The 21547-nt window shown below is 48.0% G+C and overlaps 1 protein-coding gene across 2 annotated transcripts in view; it reads left to right on the top strand.

The window, feature by feature from the left end:
• Positions 1-21547, top strand: part of LOC129082559 (endothelial zinc finger protein induced by tumor necrosis factor alpha-like) — a 66302-nt gene that overhangs the window by 17655 nt on the left and 27100 nt on the right. Inside the window, exons 2-4 of one of the 2 annotated variants that reach the window (XM_054588263.1) lie at positions 57-125; positions 4859-4985; positions 10398-12690. In XM_054588263.1, coding sequence (XP_054444238.1) covers positions 78-125; positions 4859-4985; positions 10398-12118 — 1896 coding nt within the window. In that variant the 5' untranslated portion in view covers positions 57-77 and the 3' untranslated portion in view covers positions 12119-12690. Of the gene's footprint in view, positions 1-56; positions 126-4858; positions 4986-10397 lie in introns of those variants that run through there. The other variant, XM_054588265.1, reaches the window with a different exon arrangement.

Raw genomic sequence — 21547 nt, 5'->3', positions numbered from 1 at the left:
GTCAGGTCTTAACCTGGTCTCTCACTGTGCCTGTCTCTTTCTCCCCCTGTGCACAGCCTGTCCATTCCCCGGTCCCCATGGGCAGTCAAAGGATGGCCACCCAGCCGCTGACCAAGAAGGCCCTGGTGAGTCATGTCACCCTCTTGTACCTCCTTCCTAAGAGTCAAGCATCTGTGCAGGGATGACCCTCTGCCTCCCCTTCCAGTCCCACTCAGGGCCCAGGCCTGTGGCCTGGACTCCTGGGGTTATTTCCACCCTCAGGAGGGAGGATACTATCCTGACACTGGCATTTGTTAACCACAGGGACAGGGCAGCTCAAGAGTGACCTGTTCTACTGTGGGGGCTCTCAGGAGACACTGGCAGGCACCTGGAAAGGGGTGGTTAAACACATTCCACAATTATGACAGAGGCCCCACCAGAAGCCCTGGGAAGCATGTACTGGACAAGGGACTCTCGGAAATGGACAGACTAAATGCCCAGGGGACTGGATGGGGACAGGAGGAGAATGCCTATGGGGGGGGACCAGTCATGTCCCTGGCTTTCGCCGTGATGTTTTATGATGTTTTAGTGGATGCCTATTTGTGCTATTTTTATATATTTCCTTTTATATAAGAAATATTTTACCATAAAAAATGTATACATGGCCCTGGCCAGGTAGCTCAGGATATTAGAGCATCTTCTTGATATGTCAGGGTTGTGAGTTTGATCCCTGGCCAGGACACGTACAAGAAGCAAACAGTGACTACATGAATAAGTGGAAAAACAAATTATCTCCCTCTCTCTCTCTCAAATCAATAAATTAAATATATATCAGTGGGCATAAATCTTTTTTTTTTTTCATCCTCGGCAAGGATATGTTTATTGATTTTTAGAGAGAGAGAGACATCACGCTGAGAGAGATACATCAATGAGTTGCCCTCGTACGTGCCCCAGGCCAGGATTGAACCCGCAACCTTTCGGTGTATGAGACGATGCTTCAGTGAACTGACCCACCCAGCCAGGGCTGGGCGTGAAACATTTTCCTGCATTTTGTATGATTTCTTTCTTTAGGGGAGATTCCTTGCAGAAGAAGGTGGAGGTGGGTATTGTTAAGGCTCTTCAGAAGTCCTCATAGTTCTGGGTTGGGACAGGTCATTCTCCCAACAGCTGCCAACAGAGGCTGCCACTGTTTGACTTTGGCCTTTGTTCGGGTATTTATTCAGCTCACTGGATGTAAATGACAGGTGTCATAAACCTTCTACATGGTAGATGACAACTGATGCCACATGTACTCTTTCTGAGTAGCATTTTTTGTGGTATTACTGAGGTCTGATTTTTAGAAAATATTTATTGTCCATTTCTTCAGCGGGCAAATTATCTAGCCTGTCCTTTGCTGGTTTACAGGAATCTTAGCATTCTGGAAGGTTTTAAAGAAGAGTGTGAGTGAGTGCGCGTGTGCATGTTTTTGCGGCAAATATTCTTCCTGGTTTGTTTTTTGTTTTTCAACTTATATTTTTTTTCCACAGTTTTAATTATTTTTTAGAGAGATGGGAGGGGCAGGAGAAAGAAAAGGAGAGAAACATCGACATGAGAGAGAAACATCAATCACTTGCCACTCATACACGCCCCAGCCAGGGACTGAACCTACATCCTAGGCATGTGCCCTGACTGGGAATTGAATAGGCGACCTTTATGTTTCTTAAGTCCAAAAGCACTGCTTTTTTTTTCTTTCTTTCTTTCTTTTTTTTTTTTTAAGGCCAATCTATCAGTGTTTCCCCCCGGTGTCTACCATTGTTTTTAAGCAGAGAAAGCATTTCTTCATCACAGGCCACACGTCACCTACACGTCTTCCTTTTTTCTGTTTATCGTTAGAGTGTTAACAGTGAACTTGTGAATCTTTTCTATCCACCTGGAACTTGTTTTGCTGTATAAACATGTCATTTCCCTTACCCGTGAGCTTTGGTTTCTCATGTCCTCTAACACTTTACTGAGATACGCCCCACACACCACAACATGTACAATTCATTGGTTTTTGGTTGTATAACCATCGCCACAGCCAATTGCAGAATACAGACTGGGGCAAAAGTAGGTATACAGTTGTGAGTACACGAAACACAGAGTTTATTCTTGTATTATTGTTTATTAATTATTGTATTCTTTTCCATAGGAACAGCTGTAAACCTATTTTTGCCCCGCCCTGTATTTCCATCGCCCTGAAAACAAACCATCACTCTTGTTTCTCCCTATCAACTCCCTGCACCTGGCAACCAGTCATTTACTCTGCCTCAGGATTTGCCTATTCTGAACATTCTTTCATTCTTTTTTTAACCCTCATCTAAGGATATGTTTATTGATTTTAGCGAGGAAGGGAGAGGGGGGGAAACATCGATGTGAGAGAGGACCGTTGCTTGGTCGACCCTCTTCTCGTCCCAGACGGTGACCACACCCACAGCCTTTGGGTGTAGAGGTGATGCTCCCAACACCCAAACCACCGGGCAGGTGTTGAACACTTCTTATAAATGGAAACACACAACATGTGGTTTCTGCGTTTTGCTGCCTTCATATGTTTTTTATGTTAATGTACGTTGTATCAAGAATCCTTTTCTATGACTGTATATTTCCATTGTACCAACAAAGCACTTTTTTATCCATTTGTCAGGTTCTGTACGTTTGCATTGTTTCCAGTATTTGGTTGTTATTATGAATGCTGCTGTGAACATTCACATACATTTTTTTGTTTGGGCTTCTCATTTCTCTTGAGTGTAGGAGCAGAGATTATGAGTCCTTTGATAACAGTATATTTAACCATTTAAGGAACAATGTCTCCACTGCCACCTTCTCTGTGATTGTTGCCTTGGTTTCCTCTTTTACTGACATTGTTTAGAATTTCCCAATGGTTATCAGTTCAGTATGGTTGGGATTTGTACATTCAGGGTTTTTTTCCCCATAATCACTTCTAATGTAATTACATTCTCAGTTTTTAAAAACTAGAGCCTCCCTTAGGTGAGTAGTTCAGTGGTTGCAGCTTTGTCCTTCGTACCGAAAGCTTGTTGTTTTGATCCCTTGTTGGGGTACGTACAGGAGGCAGCTGATCGATGTTTTTCTCTCTCACATCGATGTTTTTCTCTCTCACATCGATGTTTTTCTCTTTCCCTCTTTCTCTCTCTCAAATCAACAAACATATATTAAGAAAAGGATTTAAAAACAAAGAAATTATTAGTTTGACTTTCCCAAAGGATGAATGGGGCAAAGATACAAGTAATAATAATATAAAATAAGTATCAATAATAAGAAATATATAGAAGGTATATATGAAATGTCCAATTAATCAAATGATAAGAGCAGTAGCTGCCATTTCCAAGAGCTTCCTGCAGCCGTACCACAGTGTGGAATTGGAATCACACATGAGTGACCTCATTTAACCTGGTAACAGCTGCCAGGGCGGGGGATTGTTATTAGGGGGTCAGTTGAACAAACAGGCTCAGAGAGGTTAAAACAGTTGTCTAAGTAAACACAGCCAGGTGTGTGGGGCTGAGGCAGGATTTCATTGCAGGCTCCCCAGCCCAGACTGTTAACCACTGACCGCCCCGTACTGCTCCCTCATCACATGGTGGTCGTCCCAAGACTGGAGGCCAAGGTGAGCCCAGAGTCCCTGGCGGGCACTTGGAGCACAGAGGGATTGGCCTGCAGGTGAGGCCTCCTCTCAGAGAGGTCCGTGGTCCACCACAGACCTGTTACTCTGCTTGGGCCGCGGGGCTGCCCTAACAAAGCACCAGAGACAGGGAGGCTTGAACAGCTGGAATCTTCCCACAGTCCTGGGACCCCGAAGTCCAAGATCAAGGTGACAGCAGAGCACTGTGCCTTCTGAGGTTCAGGGAAGGGACTGTTCTCAGCCTCTCTCCCAGTTTCTGTTGGTTTTGCAGATTGTGGCACCATAACTGCTGTCCTCACATGGCATGTCCCTGCATCTGTGTCCAAGTTTCTCCTTTTTATAAGGACTGATGCCCTATCGCTAGATGGCCACAGTTCTCCACGGTGACCTCATCTTAACCCGATACATCTGCAATGACCCTGTTTCCAAATCAGGCCCTGTCCTGAGGAGCCAGGGATTAGCACTTCAACACAGGAACTCAACACAAACCTGAACCAGTAACATGGCTTAGACTAAAAACCTGGCACAGAGCAACTGCCTAGTGAGTGACAGATGTCATTACTGCTGTGGTGACAATACTGTCATCGTCATGTCATCTCGTCTTCCACTGCATGCTCAGGCATGTTCATTTCACGCCCAGGGTCATTGCATTGCGTCCTCAGTGCTTAGTCTGCCATTTAAGCCTCAGATCTTGATCCACATGCCCCCACCTGGAATGTCCCCCCAAGGACCCAACCACAGACCACACCTTCCAGCTTCCTAGACACACCCTAGAGCTGCCCTTGCTCAGGCACCTGTCACAATGGCATTGACTAGATTCTAGTTCTGTTACAAGGCTTCCATCTGACAGATGTGAGGTGAGACCTCATTGTGGTATAAATTTGCAGCTCTGTCACAATAAGCGATGTTGAGTATTTTTCATATGTGTGTTGGCCATGTGTATGTCCCCTTTGGAGAAGTGTCTATTCAGGCCCTTTGCCCACTGTTTAATTGGTTGTTTGTCTTTCTGGTGAAAAGCTCCATAGTTTATTTGTCCATCCAAGAACCATGCAGTGTACTTAGGCACCGAGGATACTGAGTGGTCAGGCCCTTCAGAGATCTGCATGTTGTTGACACCATGTCAGATGCATCCTGTGTTCCTTCCTGATCCTCACGGCCCTTTTGGCCACATCTCCCGACCTCTGTGAGGAGGGCGCTGTGGTGAGTGGTGTGCGCTTCCTGTTACAGGGGTCGGTGGCGTTCAGGGATGTGATTGTGGACTTCACCCCGGAGGAGTGGCAGCAGCTGAAGCCTGAGCAGAAGGACCTGTACAGGGACGTGATGATGGAGACCTACTGGAACCTGGTGTCGCTGGGTAAGGGGGCAGTTTCACCGCATTACTTACTATCTGCCTGTTACCTCAGGATGACACAGAAATAAAAAAGGTGGACAGATCTGACATGTAGGACATTCAGATTACTCAAAGCTAAAAATGAATTTGATAGGTGATAAAGTGGGGAAGAGTATTTACCACATATGTGACCATTGGAGGTTTATAAATATATAAAAAGCTTCTAGGAATAAATGAGTTAAAGACCAAATGAATGATAGAAAGTTGGACTTAGATTGTGAGCGTGCAGTCAGAGTTGTAGAAATGCACGGAGTTACACTTTATAAAAGATCTTTAAACCTTCCTGACAGTCAAAGATGTTCAAATTGAGTCACAGAATTACAATTCTTGCCCTTGTCATACACAGAGATGAAAAAGAATACCAGCCCTGGCCAGGTAAGGCTCAGCTGGTTGTAGCATCTTCCTTGTACACTAAAATGTTGTGGCACAGATCAGGGTACTTATCTAGGTTGCGGGTTTGATCCCTAGTCGGGGCACAAGCAGAAACAACCCATTGATGTTTCTCTCTCGTGCGCGCGCGCTCTCTCTCTTTTTCTCCCTCTCTCCACCACCAACCCTTCCTCCGTCTTAAAGTATACCCTTAGGTGAAGTTTTAAAAAAAGTAATATCAACTTGTATTATGAGGGTGTAAGAAAAGGAGTCTTCATTTTATGAGCTTAAGGTTGAGATAACTCTTTTGGAAGACAGTTTTGTGTTATCAATCAAATTTCTAACGATTCCATTTCTGGAATCTGTTATTTAAAGTTTTTCCTGTAAGTGTGCAGAGTTTTCATAGAAAGAAAAATCAAGAGAAGGGCCCTAGGTGCGCACCTATGAGACTGACTGAACAAATCAGGGTGTAGAAATGTGTGGAAATCGCAGCCCTCTTCAAAGATGAGCACACTTTGTAGTCACTGACACAGAGAGATGTCCCTGGATAATAGTGTTCAGGAAAAACACTAACTTAGAACTAGAGCATGACGTCATTTCTTTTCTAAGGCGTTTTTTTTTGTTTTGTTTTGTTTTTGTTTTTGTTTTTTTTTGCAGAGGAGAAGAGAGGGAGAAAGAGAGGGAGAGAAACATCGATGTGTGGCTGCCTCTCATGCGCCCCCGACGGGGGACCTGGCCTGCAACCCAGGCCTGTGCCCTGAGTGGGAATCTTATGGGCGGGCGACCCTTTGGTTTGCAGGCCGGTGCTCAATCCACTGAGCCACACCAGCCATGGTCATTTCTTTAACAGCTTATGTGGAGGTTTAACTGACCTACAATTAACTGCACATAGTTAACACAAACGATTTGATGCATTTTGACATCTGTACACACCCAGGAAACAATTAGCTTAATCCAACAACATCCATTAGCCCTTAAAGTTTCTCTTTCCTTTATCAGACTCTATCACCTGTCAACCACTGCTCTGCTTTATGCCAATGTGCTTTAGGTTGTTCAGTTTAGAATTTTACATATATGGAATCATACGGCGAGAAGTTGTTTTTTCATCTGACTTGTTACACTTGGCATCATTTTTTGAGGTTTACCCACTTGTATGTATGTATCAACAGATCAATTTTTTTTCTTTGTTTCTTTCAGGTTATATCTATTTATTTTTAGATGTAGGGGAATGGAGGGAGAAAGAGATGGAGAGGAACATCAGTGTACGAGAGAGATAAGTTGCCTCTCTTGCATGCCCCAAACTGGGGACCTGGTCCGTAACCTAGGCACGTCCCCTTATCTGGGAATCGAACTAGCAACTTTTTATTTTCCGGGCTGGCGCTCAGCCCACTGAGCCACACCAACCAGAGCTCTTTCCTTTTTTATTTTTTTAGATCCTCACCTGAGAATGTTTATTGATTTCAGAAAGAGAGTGAGAGAGGGAGAGAAACATTGATCAGTTTTCTCCTGAACGGGCCTCGATCCCCAGTCTCAAACGGGGATTTAACCTGCATCCTTTTGGTGCATGAATGACACTCCAAGCAACTCAGCCACCGGCCAGGGCAATTGTTCACTTCTTTTTATTGCTGAGTAATATTCTACGTCATGGATAAACCACGATCTGTTTATTTATTCACTTGATGATAAACATTTGGATTGTTTCCATTTCTGCACACTTTCCTGTAGACTTTCTGTTGAGAATGGTTTGGTTATAGAAAGGTGCATCTATAAATTTGTTTTTGTTTTTGTTTTTTTTTAAAGAAACTGCCAGACTTTTCCAAAGCAGTTGTCTCGTCTCTTATTTCCATCAGCACACAGCGGGTGTTGCATTGCTCCATGTGCTCGTCCGAACTGAATATGCTCCGTCTTTCTCATTGTAGCCCTGCTCGTCGGTGTGCAGTGCAGTCTTACCACACTCCCGCTCTCATCTGATATTGAGGACTTCTCCAGGTGCTTATTTGCTATCTGTGTATTTCCTTCGATGAAGTGTTTCATTGAAGTCTTTTGCCTATTTTTTCAAGTTTGGTTGTTTGCTTCCTTATTACTCAATTTTGAAAGTTCTTTACATATTCTTTTGTTGTTCTTTCTCGGTGTAAGTCATTTATCATATATGTGCTTTGCAACTATTTCTCCCATTCTGGTGGTACTCTTTTCCTCAATGGCAATTTGGAACACACATGTTTTTCATTCTGATGTCCAATTTTTTTATTTTGTTCTTGTGCTTTCGATGTCATATCTGAGGGACCCTTGCCTAAACAAAGGCCACAAAGGTTTACTCCTGTTTTTTCTATGAGTTTTAGAATTTTACCTCTTTATTTAGGCCTTTGGTCCATTTAGAGTTACTTGTGAATGATGAAAAAGGGACTAACATCACTGGTTTTTTTTTTTCCTTAAATTTGTTGTGGTGACGTCAGCTAATAGGATGTTAGAGGTTTCAAGTGTACATTTTATAAGTGATCTGTATGTTATGTTGTGCCTTGCCCAAAAGTCACATCACCTTCGATCACCACATATTGTTGCTCTTATGAACGTGCATACCCAGGTGCCCCAGCACCATTTGTTGATGAGCAGGAGGTTATAACTTGAATAGGTCAAGTTTATCAATTACTTTCTTTGGGGATTGTGCTTCAGACCATATTCATCACTGAGACTCCTCAGCTACAGGCCAGTTATGTCCTCAGTGTGTCTCAGACCCACGGGCCTCAAGCATGCCCACCGTCACCCTCCCTCCCTCTTCCCTCTGGAAAGTTACTCTCAACCTCCTTGTCCCAGGCCACCATCTGCCCTGACATCTGCTATCATCACCACACCTTGGGGTCACAAAACCAGAATCATTATACCTCATATATTTGTCAAATCCTTTCCTCTGGGATGGGACAGTGCCACGGGGCCACATAGTGACTCAGAGATGCGACCACATCGTGGAATGTTACGTGTCACCTTGAGGGTGTGGCTCTGTTCTCAGAGCCTTGGTTTCCCCCTCTGTAAAATGAGAGTGATCTTACCCGCACCTACACACGTGCTGTGGGAGCTGCTTGGTACTATGCCAGCTTGTAGCTGATGCTTGGTTGAAGGTTTATCAGGTGCCTTCCATGTGCCAGACACAGTGTGAGAGCTGGGGACCAGTGAGGTCCTTGCCTTCACAGAGCTCGCCTTCCGCTGCGGGAGCTGTTAGTGCGCAGAATGGATAAGCGTGCTCACAGTGACGCAGGCAAGAACTGCAGGTGGGAGCTTCCTTTCCACCATAAGGTGGACAGAGAAGACCTCCCTGTGGGGGACAAGGGCTTACTGAGGCTCAAGGATGAGCACCCATGGGAAGGCCGGGGGAAGAGCAGGAACAAAGGTCCTGAGGCAGGAAGCACTGGGCCTGGACCAGGAAATCAAAAAAACCTACAGGACGAGTGGGGATTGATAGCAGAGAGGAGTCGGGGAGTAGGAAGGCATTGCCTCTGATACCCAGGGTACAGTTGAGTGGCATTAAGCACATTCACTTTGTTGGTCAACCATCACCACCATCCCTCTCAAGAACTCTTCTAATCGTCTCCAGCTGACCGTCTGATCCCTCTAAACAGCAGCACCCCATCCCCTCACCAAGCCCTGGCACCCACGTCCTCTTTCTGTCTCTATCACCTTGATGATTCTAGTTGCCTCACATGAGTGGAATCATACAGTATTGTTACTGTTTATCTGTCTGATTTTGTTGAGCCTTTCTTTTTCTTATTTGGCATTCAAGGTTCTGAAATCAGAGGTCTTGCACCAAATGCGTTACATTTGCGATACCCAAGAGGGGTGCCTCGTAAGCCTTGAATTATTACTCAGCAAAACTCAGAGACGAGGTCTGGGCGGGGGCATCCATTTAGGAGGTGTCAGCATAAAGAAGAGACTGAAATTTGGGCTCTTGTGACCCAGGGGAGGGGTCTCAAACTTAGGGGTTGGGGCTTAAATGGGGAAATAGAGACAGCTATTTACCACTCCCGCTTTTATTTTTACTTCCTAGGACGGAGAACTCTGTATGGCCAGATTGTCACTTTCTTTATAAGACTTTTTTTTTCTGTGAGATCTCATAGTTTTAAAATGTTGTGATGAGCCCTGGCTGGTGTGGCTCAGTGGATTGGGTGCAAGCCTGCAAATCGAAAGGTCACCTGTTCAATTCCCAATCAGGGCACATGCCGGATTGCCGGCCAGGTCTCCCACCTGGGGCCGTGTGAGAGGCAACTGATCTCTTGCACCTTCCATCTTTCTCCCTCTCTTCCCTTCTCTCTAAAAGTAAATAAAATCTTAAATAAAAGAAAATAAAATAAATTTTTAAAAAATGTGATGAACCCGGAGGTCCACATGCAGGTTCTGGAACTCAGGACTCCCCCTAGGCTGGAAACAGAGATTGAGGATCCCACGGGACACACACAGGAGGGGATTGGAGGGGCTGTGCTCAGCAGCGAGGGACAAGTGTGCAAAGAGGAGGGTGAGGAGCCAGCCACAAGGGCTAGGCCCTTTCTGCGCAGTGTGGGGTGGTGGGAACTTGGCTGGCCACTGGGGAAACAGAGGACAACCAGCAAAGCCACATGTGAGTCAGCTGTTACTTCATCATTTGTAATAAAGAGCGATGGTTTGAGAATCACAAGTGGCTGGTACAGGTCAAGTGCTGGAAATGAGGAGGCTGGTGCAGTGAACCCTCACTGGATGTGTGGGATCCTTTCATCTGCTCCTTCAAGCTACTTTTTTCCTGTTTCTCTTCAGGGTCTGTCTGCCCAGGTCTGGACTCTGCTGTCCGCCTTTGCACCCACTCCCAAGGAGACCTTTCTTGGTCTCTACTCACCTTCCTCAACCTGTCTCAGCTCACTTCTTCCCTTCTCTGTCCCCACAACAGTTTGTCCCTTGCTCTCAGGCTATCCCTTGTCCTGTCTTGGGAAGGTCCTTCCTCCTACCATTGTTAACTACATGTGTGTCATCTCTTTCCCCTCCCCTCAGACTTGGAGACTAGACCTGACCTGAAAGAATCAGACCCACAGGAGGATGTTTGGGAAGACAGACCATCCTCTGCGTTGGTGGTGGAAGGACCCTCAAGGAATGGTGCCCGGGGTTATGATTATGAAGGACTGGGGACTCAGGGTAACCGGGTGGGGTGGCGACAGAGTGGCCCAGGGACTTGTTTGGGGCAGCTGGACATGTCCAAAGCATTAGCCTCTGAATGTCATGAATTTAAGGCATCCATCCACCAAAGCGCCATGCCAGCCCCACAGAGATTGGGAGGACCGAGAGGAGCAGGAACACACCTGTCCACTGCGCTTGGGAAGAACTCGGGTACTTCTAGTCTCAGTTCCTGCTCCAAACTTTGTGCAGAGAAGAAGCCCTACAAGTGTAGAGACTGCGGCAAGTCTTACGGCTACAACTCGTCCCTGGTGAAGCACCAGCGAATCCACAGTGGGGAGAAGCCCTTCTCATGCGCTACTTGTGGGAAGCAGTTCATCCAGCAGTCGTGCCTCACTATCCACCAGCGTGTGCACACCGGGGAGAAGCCATATGCATGTGGGGACTGCGGCAAGGCTTTCAGCCGTAAGAGAAACCTCATCTTGCATCAGAGGACGCACACTGGGGAGAAGCCGTACGCATGCAGGGACTGCGGAAAGGCCTTCAGCCAGAACACATACCTCATCTTGCACCAGAGGACGCACACCGGGGAGAAGCCGTATGTGTGTGGGGACTGCGGCAAGGCCTTCAGCCAGAAAATGCACCTTGTCCTTCACCAGAGGACGCACACCGGGGAGAAGCCGTTCTCGTGCACCACATGTGGGAAGCAGTTCACCTGGCAGTCGAGCCTCACGATCCACCAGCGCTTGCACATCGGGGAGAAGCCGTATGCTTGTGGGGATTGTGGCAAGGCTTATGGCTGTAACTCATCCCTGAAGAGGCACCAGCAAATCCACTCTGGGGAGAAGCCTTTCTCCTGTACCACATGCGGGAAGCAGTTCACTCAGCAATCATGCCTCACCATCCATCAGCGTATCCACACAGGGGAGAAGCCCTACAAATGCAGCCAGTGTGGCAAGACCTTTATCAAGAACTCCTCTCTCACAGAGCACTGGCGTGTGCACACTGGCGAGAAACCATATGCATGCAGGGACTGCGGGAAGGCTTTCAGCCAGAAACAGTACCTGATCGTGCACCAGAGGACACACACTGGCGAGAAGCCATACACATGCGGGGAGTGTGGCACTGCCTTTAGCAAGAACTCCTCGCTCATGGAGCATCTGCGTGTGCACACCGGGGAAAAGCCGTATGTCTGCGCAGACTGTGGCAAGGCCTTCAGTCAGAATAAGCACCTCATCCTGCACCAGAGGATGCACACCGGGGAGAAACCCTACATGTGCTCCATCTGCCAAATGCAATTTGCAAGGCCCTCTTCCCTGGCAACTCACCAGGCCAGCCACACTGGCAAGAAGCCCTACAAGTGTGGCCAGTGTGGCAAGGTCTTCAGCCAAGGCGCCTACCTCATCCTGCACCAGCGTATTCACACCGGGGAGAAGCCTTTCAGGTGCAGCCAGTGCGGCAAGGCCTTTGTCAGGAACTACTCGCTCACCCTCCACCGAAGGATCCACACGGGAGAGAAGCCCTACCAGTGTGGCAAGTGTGGGATAACCTTCAGCCGGAACTTCAACCTCACACAACATCAGAGGAGGATGCACACATAGCTTGGAGGAGGAGAGGAGAGCATGATATTCCAGAATCCACACCCAATGGGTGGATCCTCAGCCCATGCAGCAGTGCTAGACTTGACCTTGGAGCCCTCGGGGAGGACTCAACAGAGTTCCTGCCCAGGTGGGTCTTAGCAATATGGGTGCTGGGAACAGGCCACGCCATGTACATCCGCTGCTTCCGGTGCATCCACAGGGCCATGTGGAAAGGAAGCCCCCCTACAGGTCTAGTATCTGGGAACGTGGCCAGGGGCACTGTGACTCATCACTGAGCTTGAGTAAACTGCTGTTAACAGCTTGGACGACGCATTTAGTGTCTCTGGGTCTCCATCTCCTGGATAGTACAGTACAGGAGGGGGAGGAGAAAGGGAGTCAGGACGTGCGCTCCATGGGCACATTCTCCCTTCATCTCACGTGCCTGGATCTAGGTCAGAGATTAGGGTGTCACATCTGTGGGTGTCCTCATTTTCCCCACACCCAGCCCCTGCTTTCCCTGCAACAGTAGAAGTTGCCAAGTAGTTCATAAGGGGGAAAACTTTTTTTCAGCATTAAGGAATAAAAGTAATCAGTTGCCAAAGTTCCTCATGGTGGTCTGTTAAAGAGTTTTTTTTAATAATCTTTTAGTCGAGACCCATGTCTTTTCAAAAAGTCATCAGGTGCAAGAGGTCCAGGTACCGATTGTCCTGTCAAAAGGAGTGTCAACATTTGGGGCCAGTGGGCAAGAATGCTCCATCCAAACCCCAGGAACCCAGCAAACTTGCTCCAGGTGTGAAGCCATCTGCCCCTTCAAGCCCTGTATTCCTGGCTTGGGAATGATCAGATCAGGGGGCAGGGCCCAGACCGTCAGTCTCAGAGATGGGGCAAGGACCACTCCCCTGCAGAAATCCACCCTGGTGTCCCCCTCCCTGCAGGGCTTTTCAGTTTCAGGAAAATCCTGTCTCAGATTGCAGACAATCCCCTACCCTCACTGTGCTGGCTGGAATTCTTAAGAAAACACAGTGCCTTCAGTCAGGCGGGCACATTATCCAACCTATGCCTCACTACGCCTTAGTCATGTGTACTTATGATTTCATTATTGATGATAATAATGGTCTATTACTAACAATAAATAGCAAGTTATATAGAATGGTGCTCTATTAATATAGTACATAAAATATTAATAAATGGGTAATTAATTTCTATATAGAACATTCTTATCCCAGGTTTTCTGCTGAGGATGCCAAGGCTCAGAATTAATTCTTTGAATGTCCAAAATCTCTTGGTCCAGTGAAACCTGCAGGCAGGCAGACTCAATGGCTGCTGAAGCAGGGGGGTTTGAACCCCTTGGGTGCTGGGGAGAGAGCTCTTTGTGCTTGGGTGGCCTGGAGGCTATGCCCACCCCCTGCCCCCACACAGTGGCCAGATGAAACCTTGATAAATTTGTTAATCTGTGTGTTTTCTTTTTTAAATCCTAACATGAGGATATGTTTATTGATATTTTGAGAGTGAAGGCAAAGAGAGACAGAGAAAGAGAAACATAGATTAACTGCCTCCCATACACTGCCCGACCAGGAATTTAACTTGCAGTCTAGATATGTGCCCCGACCGGGAGTCAAATAATCGTTTGGTGTATGGGACGATACTCCAACCAGGCTATCCATCCCAGGGTACCCATCCAGGCTATGTGCTTTTGTTTTTAAATACTTGTGTTTTGAATCTGGCAAGCCTACACACACGCACGCACGCACGCACACACTATGCATCCATGGAAAATACACACACACACACACACACACACACACACAATCTATGCATCCATGGAAAATACCTGCCGTTGATTCATGTGTTGATGGGTTTTGCTGTAAGTGACGTCAGATGACAGTAGTGGTTGTGCAAATTGCCTTTTTCAATGCAATGATGTGTCTTTGAGACATTCGTGTATCATTCCACAAAGATCGATTTTGTTCTGTAAAATGAAGATAACATCACCCCACTACTGTGAAGACATAACAGCCTATCAAGAAATGTGCCCTGAGACTCTGGCCATGTTGCTCAGTTTCTGGATCCCTGGTCAGGGCACATACAAGAAGCAACCACTGAATGCATAACTGAGTGGAATAACAAATCAATCTCTCTCCCCTCAGTTTTTCTAAAATCAATAAAAATAAATAAATGTCAGTTGATTTATAAAGGTTCTGTGTTTAGGAAGCTTACTCCAGGAGATGAAAGGAAAGCCCTGTGGGAGAAGGTGGGGAGGGAGGCACCTGTTTCTTATTGGACTTGGCAATTTCAACTCAGACAGTCCAAGTGAACAGAGGACTTAATGGTGTGAGGCAACTTGGTGAGTTTTTTTTCACTTCAGTCATTCTTTTTTTTCCTCCCAAAATAAACTGAAGAATTTTCAGTAGTAATGAAACAAGAGTTAATCCTGAAGGTTTCATTTACAAAAATTTGGGCCTGTCGCAAAGGGTCTCGGGATCTCAAATGATCACCTTTTGTAAATAACCTACAGGTCTGCTAGTTGAGGGGATGGGTCACAATAACTAGATGCATCCACACAGTGCGATTAATTCTCTATAGTTTTTAAGAAAAAAAGAAGTGGCTCATGCAGGGTAGCTCAGTTGGTTAGAGCACCATCTTGATATACCAAGCTTGTGGGTTCATTCCCCAGTCAGGGCACATACAAGAATTAGCTAATGAATACATAAATAAATGGAACAACAAATCCCTCTCTCTCTCAAATAAACAAACATTAAAAAGTGAAGTAGGTTCTTTTTGTGGGAAGACCCTTACTTCCAGGAGTCTTTACTTGGTCCCATGCACTCCTACCTTCTGGGCCACTGCTGATGGCTCAGAGGAGGGCGTGAGAGATCCCCTGCCCGTGGCGTGGTCTTCTTGCAGAGTGTCACCCAACAGGGATTCCATGAACATGGGTGACTCGACTGGGCAGACTATGGGCTGCACCCAGCCAATGGATGGACTTGCTCCAGCTCACTCAGTGTATTTTCAATGTAATGAGTTGTCCACATTAAGTCATTGCAATATTTTACATTTACAGACCTCACTTTTTATTCATTTACACCATCAGAAATAAATCATAGACTAAATCTGGCATGTGCCACGATTAGTCCTAGGAGCTGGGTACTCAGCTGTGTATTAGAAACATACAGTCACTACCATCATGGAGATGGAATTACAGGAAGCAAGGCAGATAGTATAAAGAAAAAATATTTTTAATGTAATGAATTCCAATTTCTTTAGAGAATTTGGAATATCAAAACTCACCAGGATAGGACAACAACTCTATGAAAGGTTGAAAAAAGTAAAGAAGATTTAGAATTCAGTGGGTCTAGCTGATCAAAAGTTTAAATCTGAGCCTCAACACTTCTTGACCATCAAAAGTGGGTGTTTTATGAATATATGTCTCAGTGATAGGGGCAGCTGTGGCTTCCCTGGTGACCAGATCTTTGGGAAGAAAACATATCCATCAGTTCAGTTATCAGTTCCAGAGTGGCTGGGTTTTTATGCCAGGGGCTCATTCCAGAAGACCTTGCACTATTCAAAACCTGCATAATTCAAGGCCAAACCTAACGAGATTATTGGCATGTCTCTTCACCAGGTAATGTGATACCAAAATAACAAACATGGTTTACCATATACATAATTGATCATATTAGAAAGTAAGGCTTTTTAGGAAATTTTAAATTGCAAGGCTTCATGTCATTCCAAAAAAAAACCACTGAAATGTGATTTCAAGTTTGTAATTTGAGTTAGCATAAAATTCAACTATGCTGTGTTCTTGTAAATTCACAATAATATCCTTCTTTTACCCCACCTTCCAACGTAAGAACTAGAACATTGCCAATAATTCACACATTGCTACATAGCACTCCCACAATTTTTCCCCAAGCCAAAGTTACCATCATCCTGAATCACGGCACATCTGTCTTTTGTTCTTCATTTCTGGAAGTACAATTTTTCAAACAGATGTTTTAGAAACCCTATGTTAATAATTTCAGTCAGGTTGTAGCCAGACCCTACCATCCTAAAAGCCGAAGCGGCCTCTTAAAAATGGTTGTGCAGTTTTTGCCCTCGTCTGCTTCCATCCCACGCTCCTCATAGCCCTGAGAGCTTTGTTTACAGGCAACAGCAGGGCTCTATCCCAGGCGGCTCTGTTCTTTGAAGAAATCAGGGTAGACGGGACCTGGGCATTCCGCTTAGAGAGTCACTCAGGGACAGAGGCACCCCGTCTGAATCAGCACCAAGGATAGGTCTCCCAATGACGTCGGGTAAGATAGTCGCGTCCGTGGTAAAAGGGTTCAGTACCACGGACAGCTCAGTCGGCCTGTCCAAACAGCTTAAACAGGTCTTTCCGAGAGGGGGTTCAGCCCTGGCTGGGAGACGACTAAAACAGAGAAAAAAAGTCATTTATCACCATTTAAGGTGGCTGCAGTTGGCATTTTTGTTGTCACTGAGACGTTCAGCAAATGCTTTTGCACTTGGCTTTTCGGTTCATGTTGTTGGAGTGCCCCAACCTGGAGGCCCCTTCCCCACCCCAGCTCCCCCGCTTTTCTCCCCTGTGACCTCTCTTGTCTGTATCACTGTCCTCATCTGGAAAGTAGTTTGGTTGCCAGGACTTAGTGAGTTTTTACATCTTTTGTTTTTTAAGATTTTATTTATTTATTTTTAGAGAAGGGAAGAGAGAAAGAGGAAACATCAACGTGTGGTTGCCTCTCGTGCACCTGCTACTGGGGACCTGGCCTGCAACTCAGGCATGTGCCCTAGACTGGGAACCCAGCCAGAGACCCTTTGGTTCGCAAGCCGGCGCTCAGCCCATTAGGCCACGCCAGCCAGGGCAAGTTTTTACATCTTAATATGATAGCCGGGCTGGATCACAGGGAGCAGGCAGAGGGCAGGAACAGGAGGGGCCGCCTGAGATCTCCATTTTCCCTGGGCAACGGCAAAGCGGCGGGTGGGGTGGCATTGCCTTGGTAACCGAGCTCCTGCGTTGCAGGTGGAGCAACCTAGCCTGGAGTCAGGTACCCTGCTCCAGGCAAGAGGCCAGCATGAGGAAGAATTACACGGAGCACGCGCAATGCTGGAAAGACAAAGAGTGGGGAAAGCCCTTCTATCCACTGCTGGTATCTGATTGGGGGTAGGAACAGGGAAAGGCAGACAGTTACACCATAGAGGTAAGAATGGCGGCAGCGGGGAGGTGCACGACCGAAGACTAGCCTGTCAGTTTAGCCTGGGTAAGAGAAGTGATTGGTCGTGGGTGAACCCCCCGCTCCACGACCCCTCCCAAGCACGTGGAACGTTGGTAAGTTAATTGGGCAAGCGGACCGTCTCACACCCGGAAGGAATAAACCAAGGTGAAGGAAAGGACGCTCTCTGGCCTACCTGGGGAACGCACTAGCTGGTGAGTTAGTGGGACTTTGTGACCCTGGCAGACTTCGGCAGGCCCAGAGGTTTCTAGGAGTGACCCTGAAACCGGACAGTGCTCAGGACCAAGCTGAGGTGCCTGAGTGACTGCTCAGCAGCCCCTACGGTTCCCAAAAAAGGACTGATTTGAATGAGAACAGGAGTTCGGGACACTGCCTTCGGTTCTGGTTGGGCTGAGGACGGCGGGGGTTTTTTCTCGGGTTTTTGGGAGGGGCTGGGCTTTGAGACAAGAGTCTGCTATTCTCCCCGACCCTGCAGATTCTGAATGAAAACCCTCTTTGCTTTCTCACCAGCCTCTGTCTCTAGAACTTGCCTCTTGAGGGTGGTGGGCAGCAGAACCCCCACATTGGTTCTGTAACCAAACATGCTTAATAACATGTAACAATACCATGCCCAGAACAGGGGCTGGCACATAATGCAAAGAGCTAATACTTTTCTGGTCACCATCATTTGTTTCCTCGCGTCTCCACAGGCTTTACAAATTTTTTGTAAGTCACCACGACTATCAGGGTCCCTGGCTGGAGGCACGACATCTGCAGAGGTGCTACTGCGTCTTTTCCCGCCTTAACCCACGCTCCACCTTTTCTACAGTTTCCCCTCCCCCTCCCTCCTCTTCAGCTCACTATCCTCCCTGTCCCCCTCCCACCCTTCCTGCACCCCTCTCTCCCTTTCCTCCCCCTCCTTGGACCCCACACCGTGGCTCCAACCCGCTCCTCCCTGGGCCCCATCCCGCTCTCTGGCGTCTTCCTCTCCCAGCGCTCCTGCGCGACGTAGCACCTAATCCCCCACGAACACCGCTTTCTGGACCGTGGCTGCGCAGGGGGTTCTGTGAAATGGAGCGGCTCCCGGCCTTCTCTCGGATTCAGGTTTGCTCGGCAGCTCTCGCACTGAGGGGAGGCCTGAGCTGCAGCGGTGGCAGCAGAACGCGGGGTTCTGGGAAATGTAGTCCGCTAACCGCGCAGGCGCATTGCTCCCGGGGTAGGGGCTCGATGGCTCAGGTCCTTTTCCTCAGGGAGCCGCGCGGTGAGTCTGGCGGCAGACGAGCGGAAGCGGGAGGAGACTGGGTGCGGACCCGGGTAATGGGCGTGTGCGGCTAGGCGTGGGCTTGTACGGTGAAGATGAATCCTGTGGCTCTCTGTTAGTTGGGCTGAGACGCCCGGGCCTTGTCTTTAAATGTGTCTCCGTGTTTGTCACTGCGTGAGTCCTGGAGTCCTCCTGTGTCTCGCTTTTTGCGCGCGTGTGTGTGTGTGCGTGTGTGTGTATGTGTGTGTGTCGGCTTCCCGTCTTGGTCTCTTCGGGGTCCGTCTGTGTGCATGTCTGCTTTTGTTTCCGTCGCGGTGACTCCGTGTGGAGACGACAGTCTCTGTGCCTCTCTGTCAGGTGTGTGTCTGTGCGTGTAGGGGTGTGTCTCTCCTGTCCCGTCCTTCCCCGGTCTGTGCCTCTCAGTCTGCACCTGCTCCTGTCTCTGGGCGCGGCTGACGTGTGTGAGGGTGCGTCAGGGGTGCCCTCCCGGGAGCGCGGGGAAGACGCCCTCCTGCACAGGCGGGCCTGGCGGCGCCCATCTCCCTCCTGCCCTCAGAGGCTCCCCTGCCCTCGGGAGGGCAGGGCGTGTGTGGTCGCCAGGTGCGGGGCTGAGGAAGAGGGTCAGAGGCCCCGACCCCCTGCTGACCGGCGTGGGTTTGTTCAGGGAGTGTGTGTTGGGTGTTCAGGGTATCGTTCTGAGCATTTTTAAAATTTTTTCTTTAGTTTTAGAGAGAGGAGAAGGGAGGAAGAGAGGGAGAGAAACATCCATGTGTGGTTGCTTGTCATACACCCCCAACTGGGGACCTGGCCTGCAACCTAGGCCTGTGCCCTGACTGGAAATCGAACCAATGACCCTTTGGTTCACAGGCTGGCACTCAGTCCACTGAGCCATGCAAGCCAAGGCATCGTTCTGAGCATTTTAAAGGCCTCCCAGTAACTCTGAGATATGGACCCTCATCACCCCCATTTTTCAGATGGGGAAACTGAGGCTCAGGGACTTTAAGTGAATCACCCAACCCCACACCCAGGCATCCGCGTTTCAGAGCACCCACACCAACCGCCCCACAGGTGGCAAATCCTTGTTTCCTCTTTGAAACAGTGGATGGAAGGAAATGCCGGAAAGCTTGGACAGAGGAGGAGTAGCAGGAACAGCTGCCACCCCTGGCTCAGCAGCCACAGATCTTAGGCCACACGGGATTCAGTGGTCACCCACCCTGTGCACATGCCACTTCCAGGGCTACTGTGCCTTCGTGGTGTCCTTTTTATATAGTAAAAATTAAAGTTGTGATTGTATTGCTAGTCCTGGCTAGATTATATTCACATTTGCTCTTACAGTCTTGAAAGAAATGATATTTAGGGCCCCTACAGGTGTCAGGGGACCAGTGTGCCTCCTGGGTAAGTCAGCTTTGGTAGCTTTCTAGTACAGGAAAAGGAACTTGTGTTTGCCCTCAGGGTGCATGGATAGGACTCAGAGACTGCAAGTCCAAAATGAATACGTTTTAAAAAATTCAATTCTGTTAAAAAAATTCATGAAATTACTGTACCCTGGGACATGACAACTTCTGCTTCTGGGAGGTGATGTGGGATTTCAGACTGGAGTCCCGCCATCTGTCTGCCTGACCAGGTTTTGTTGGTTGGGTGGGTGGGTGGGTGGTGTTTTGCTTCTAGGAACGGTGCTACAATAAATGTCATTTATATGTTTACTGCTTTTGGAGAGTGAAGGAGAGAAAAACATTGATCAGTTGCCTCCCATATGCACCCCAACCTGGGATGGGGGGATGAAACCTGCAACCTAGGCGCAGGCCATGATCTGGAATAAACCTGACCTTTTGTGTTCTGAACGATGATCCAACCGGTGGAGTCACATGGCTCTAACCATCCTACAATGTCTGATCATTGAGACAGTAACCCCAAAAGAGCAGGTGGGGGTGGTGCTGCAATGTCTTCTGGGTCCTGTGACCAGCAGTCATACCCGGGTCAGGGGCAGAGAGTACTTTTGTTCCAGACTGGGACTGGCAGTGTGCACATGCATGTGTGTTGGGGCAGTGTCAGTGTGTGGGTGTGAGTGTGCACCAAGCAGGTGGACCTGCATGTACTCAGCCCAGCAGTAATCCCAGCTCTGTCTTCTTCAGCATGTGGCTCATGTGTTTGGGTCTCAGTTTCCTCATCTGAAACTGAGGGTGAGTGGAAATAGCTTCCACCTTGTAGGGTGTCAGGAGGATTAAGTTAGAGACTTTTGTTGAGTGTCTTGAATGCCATAACCACCCCCAGTGCGTTCACTATGAACATGTGTGCATGTGCCTCTCTGCCTGTCTCCTAGTGGGTGTGTCTGTCTGTCCTCTCTGCATGGTATGATGGGCCTCGACCTGATCTTTCACTGTGCCTTTCTTTCTCCCCCTGCACACAGCCTGTCTGTCCCCCGGCCATCATGGGCACTGGAAGAATGGCCACCCAGCAGCTGACCAAGAAGGCCCTGGTGAGTCATGTCACCATCGCGCACCGCCTTCCTTAGGGTCAGGCTTCTATATGAAAATGACCCTCTGCTGCTCCCCCCACCCCGCCGAGCTCTGCTCAGGGCCCATGTCCCTGGCCCAGTCTCCTGGGGTTGTGTCTACTATGAGGACAGAGAGTACTGTACTGACAATGGCTTTTGACAACCTCATGGGACGGGATAACACAGGAGTGACCTGTTCTACCCTGTGGGCTCTCAGGAAACACTGGCGGGCACCTGGGAAGTGGCAACTTAAACATGTTCCATCTAGTGTGAGAGAGTCCCAGGGCCAGATGTGCTGGACAATGGACCTTCAGAAGTGGGCAGACTGTACTAAATGCCCATGGAGACTGTAGGAGGATGCCTTTGGGGAGGGACCCATGAATGTCCCTGGCTCTTGCCCTGATGATTTAGTGGGTGGGTATGTGTAGTACTTTTCTCTAAATTTCTTTGTATTAAAGAAAAGCTTTGTAATAAAAAGGATATAGACG

Source organism: Pteronotus mesoamericanus, unplaced genomic scaffold (assembly GCF_021234165.1).
Source record: "Pteronotus mesoamericanus isolate MK-2021 breed Mesoamerican mustached bat unplaced genomic scaffold, CSHL_Meso_final scaffold_128, whole genome shotgun sequence".
Classification (NCBI taxonomy): Eukaryota; Metazoa; Chordata; class Mammalia; order Chiroptera; family Mormoopidae; genus Pteronotus; species Pteronotus mesoamericanus.
This window is presented reverse-complemented; position numbering and strand designations above follow the sequence as displayed.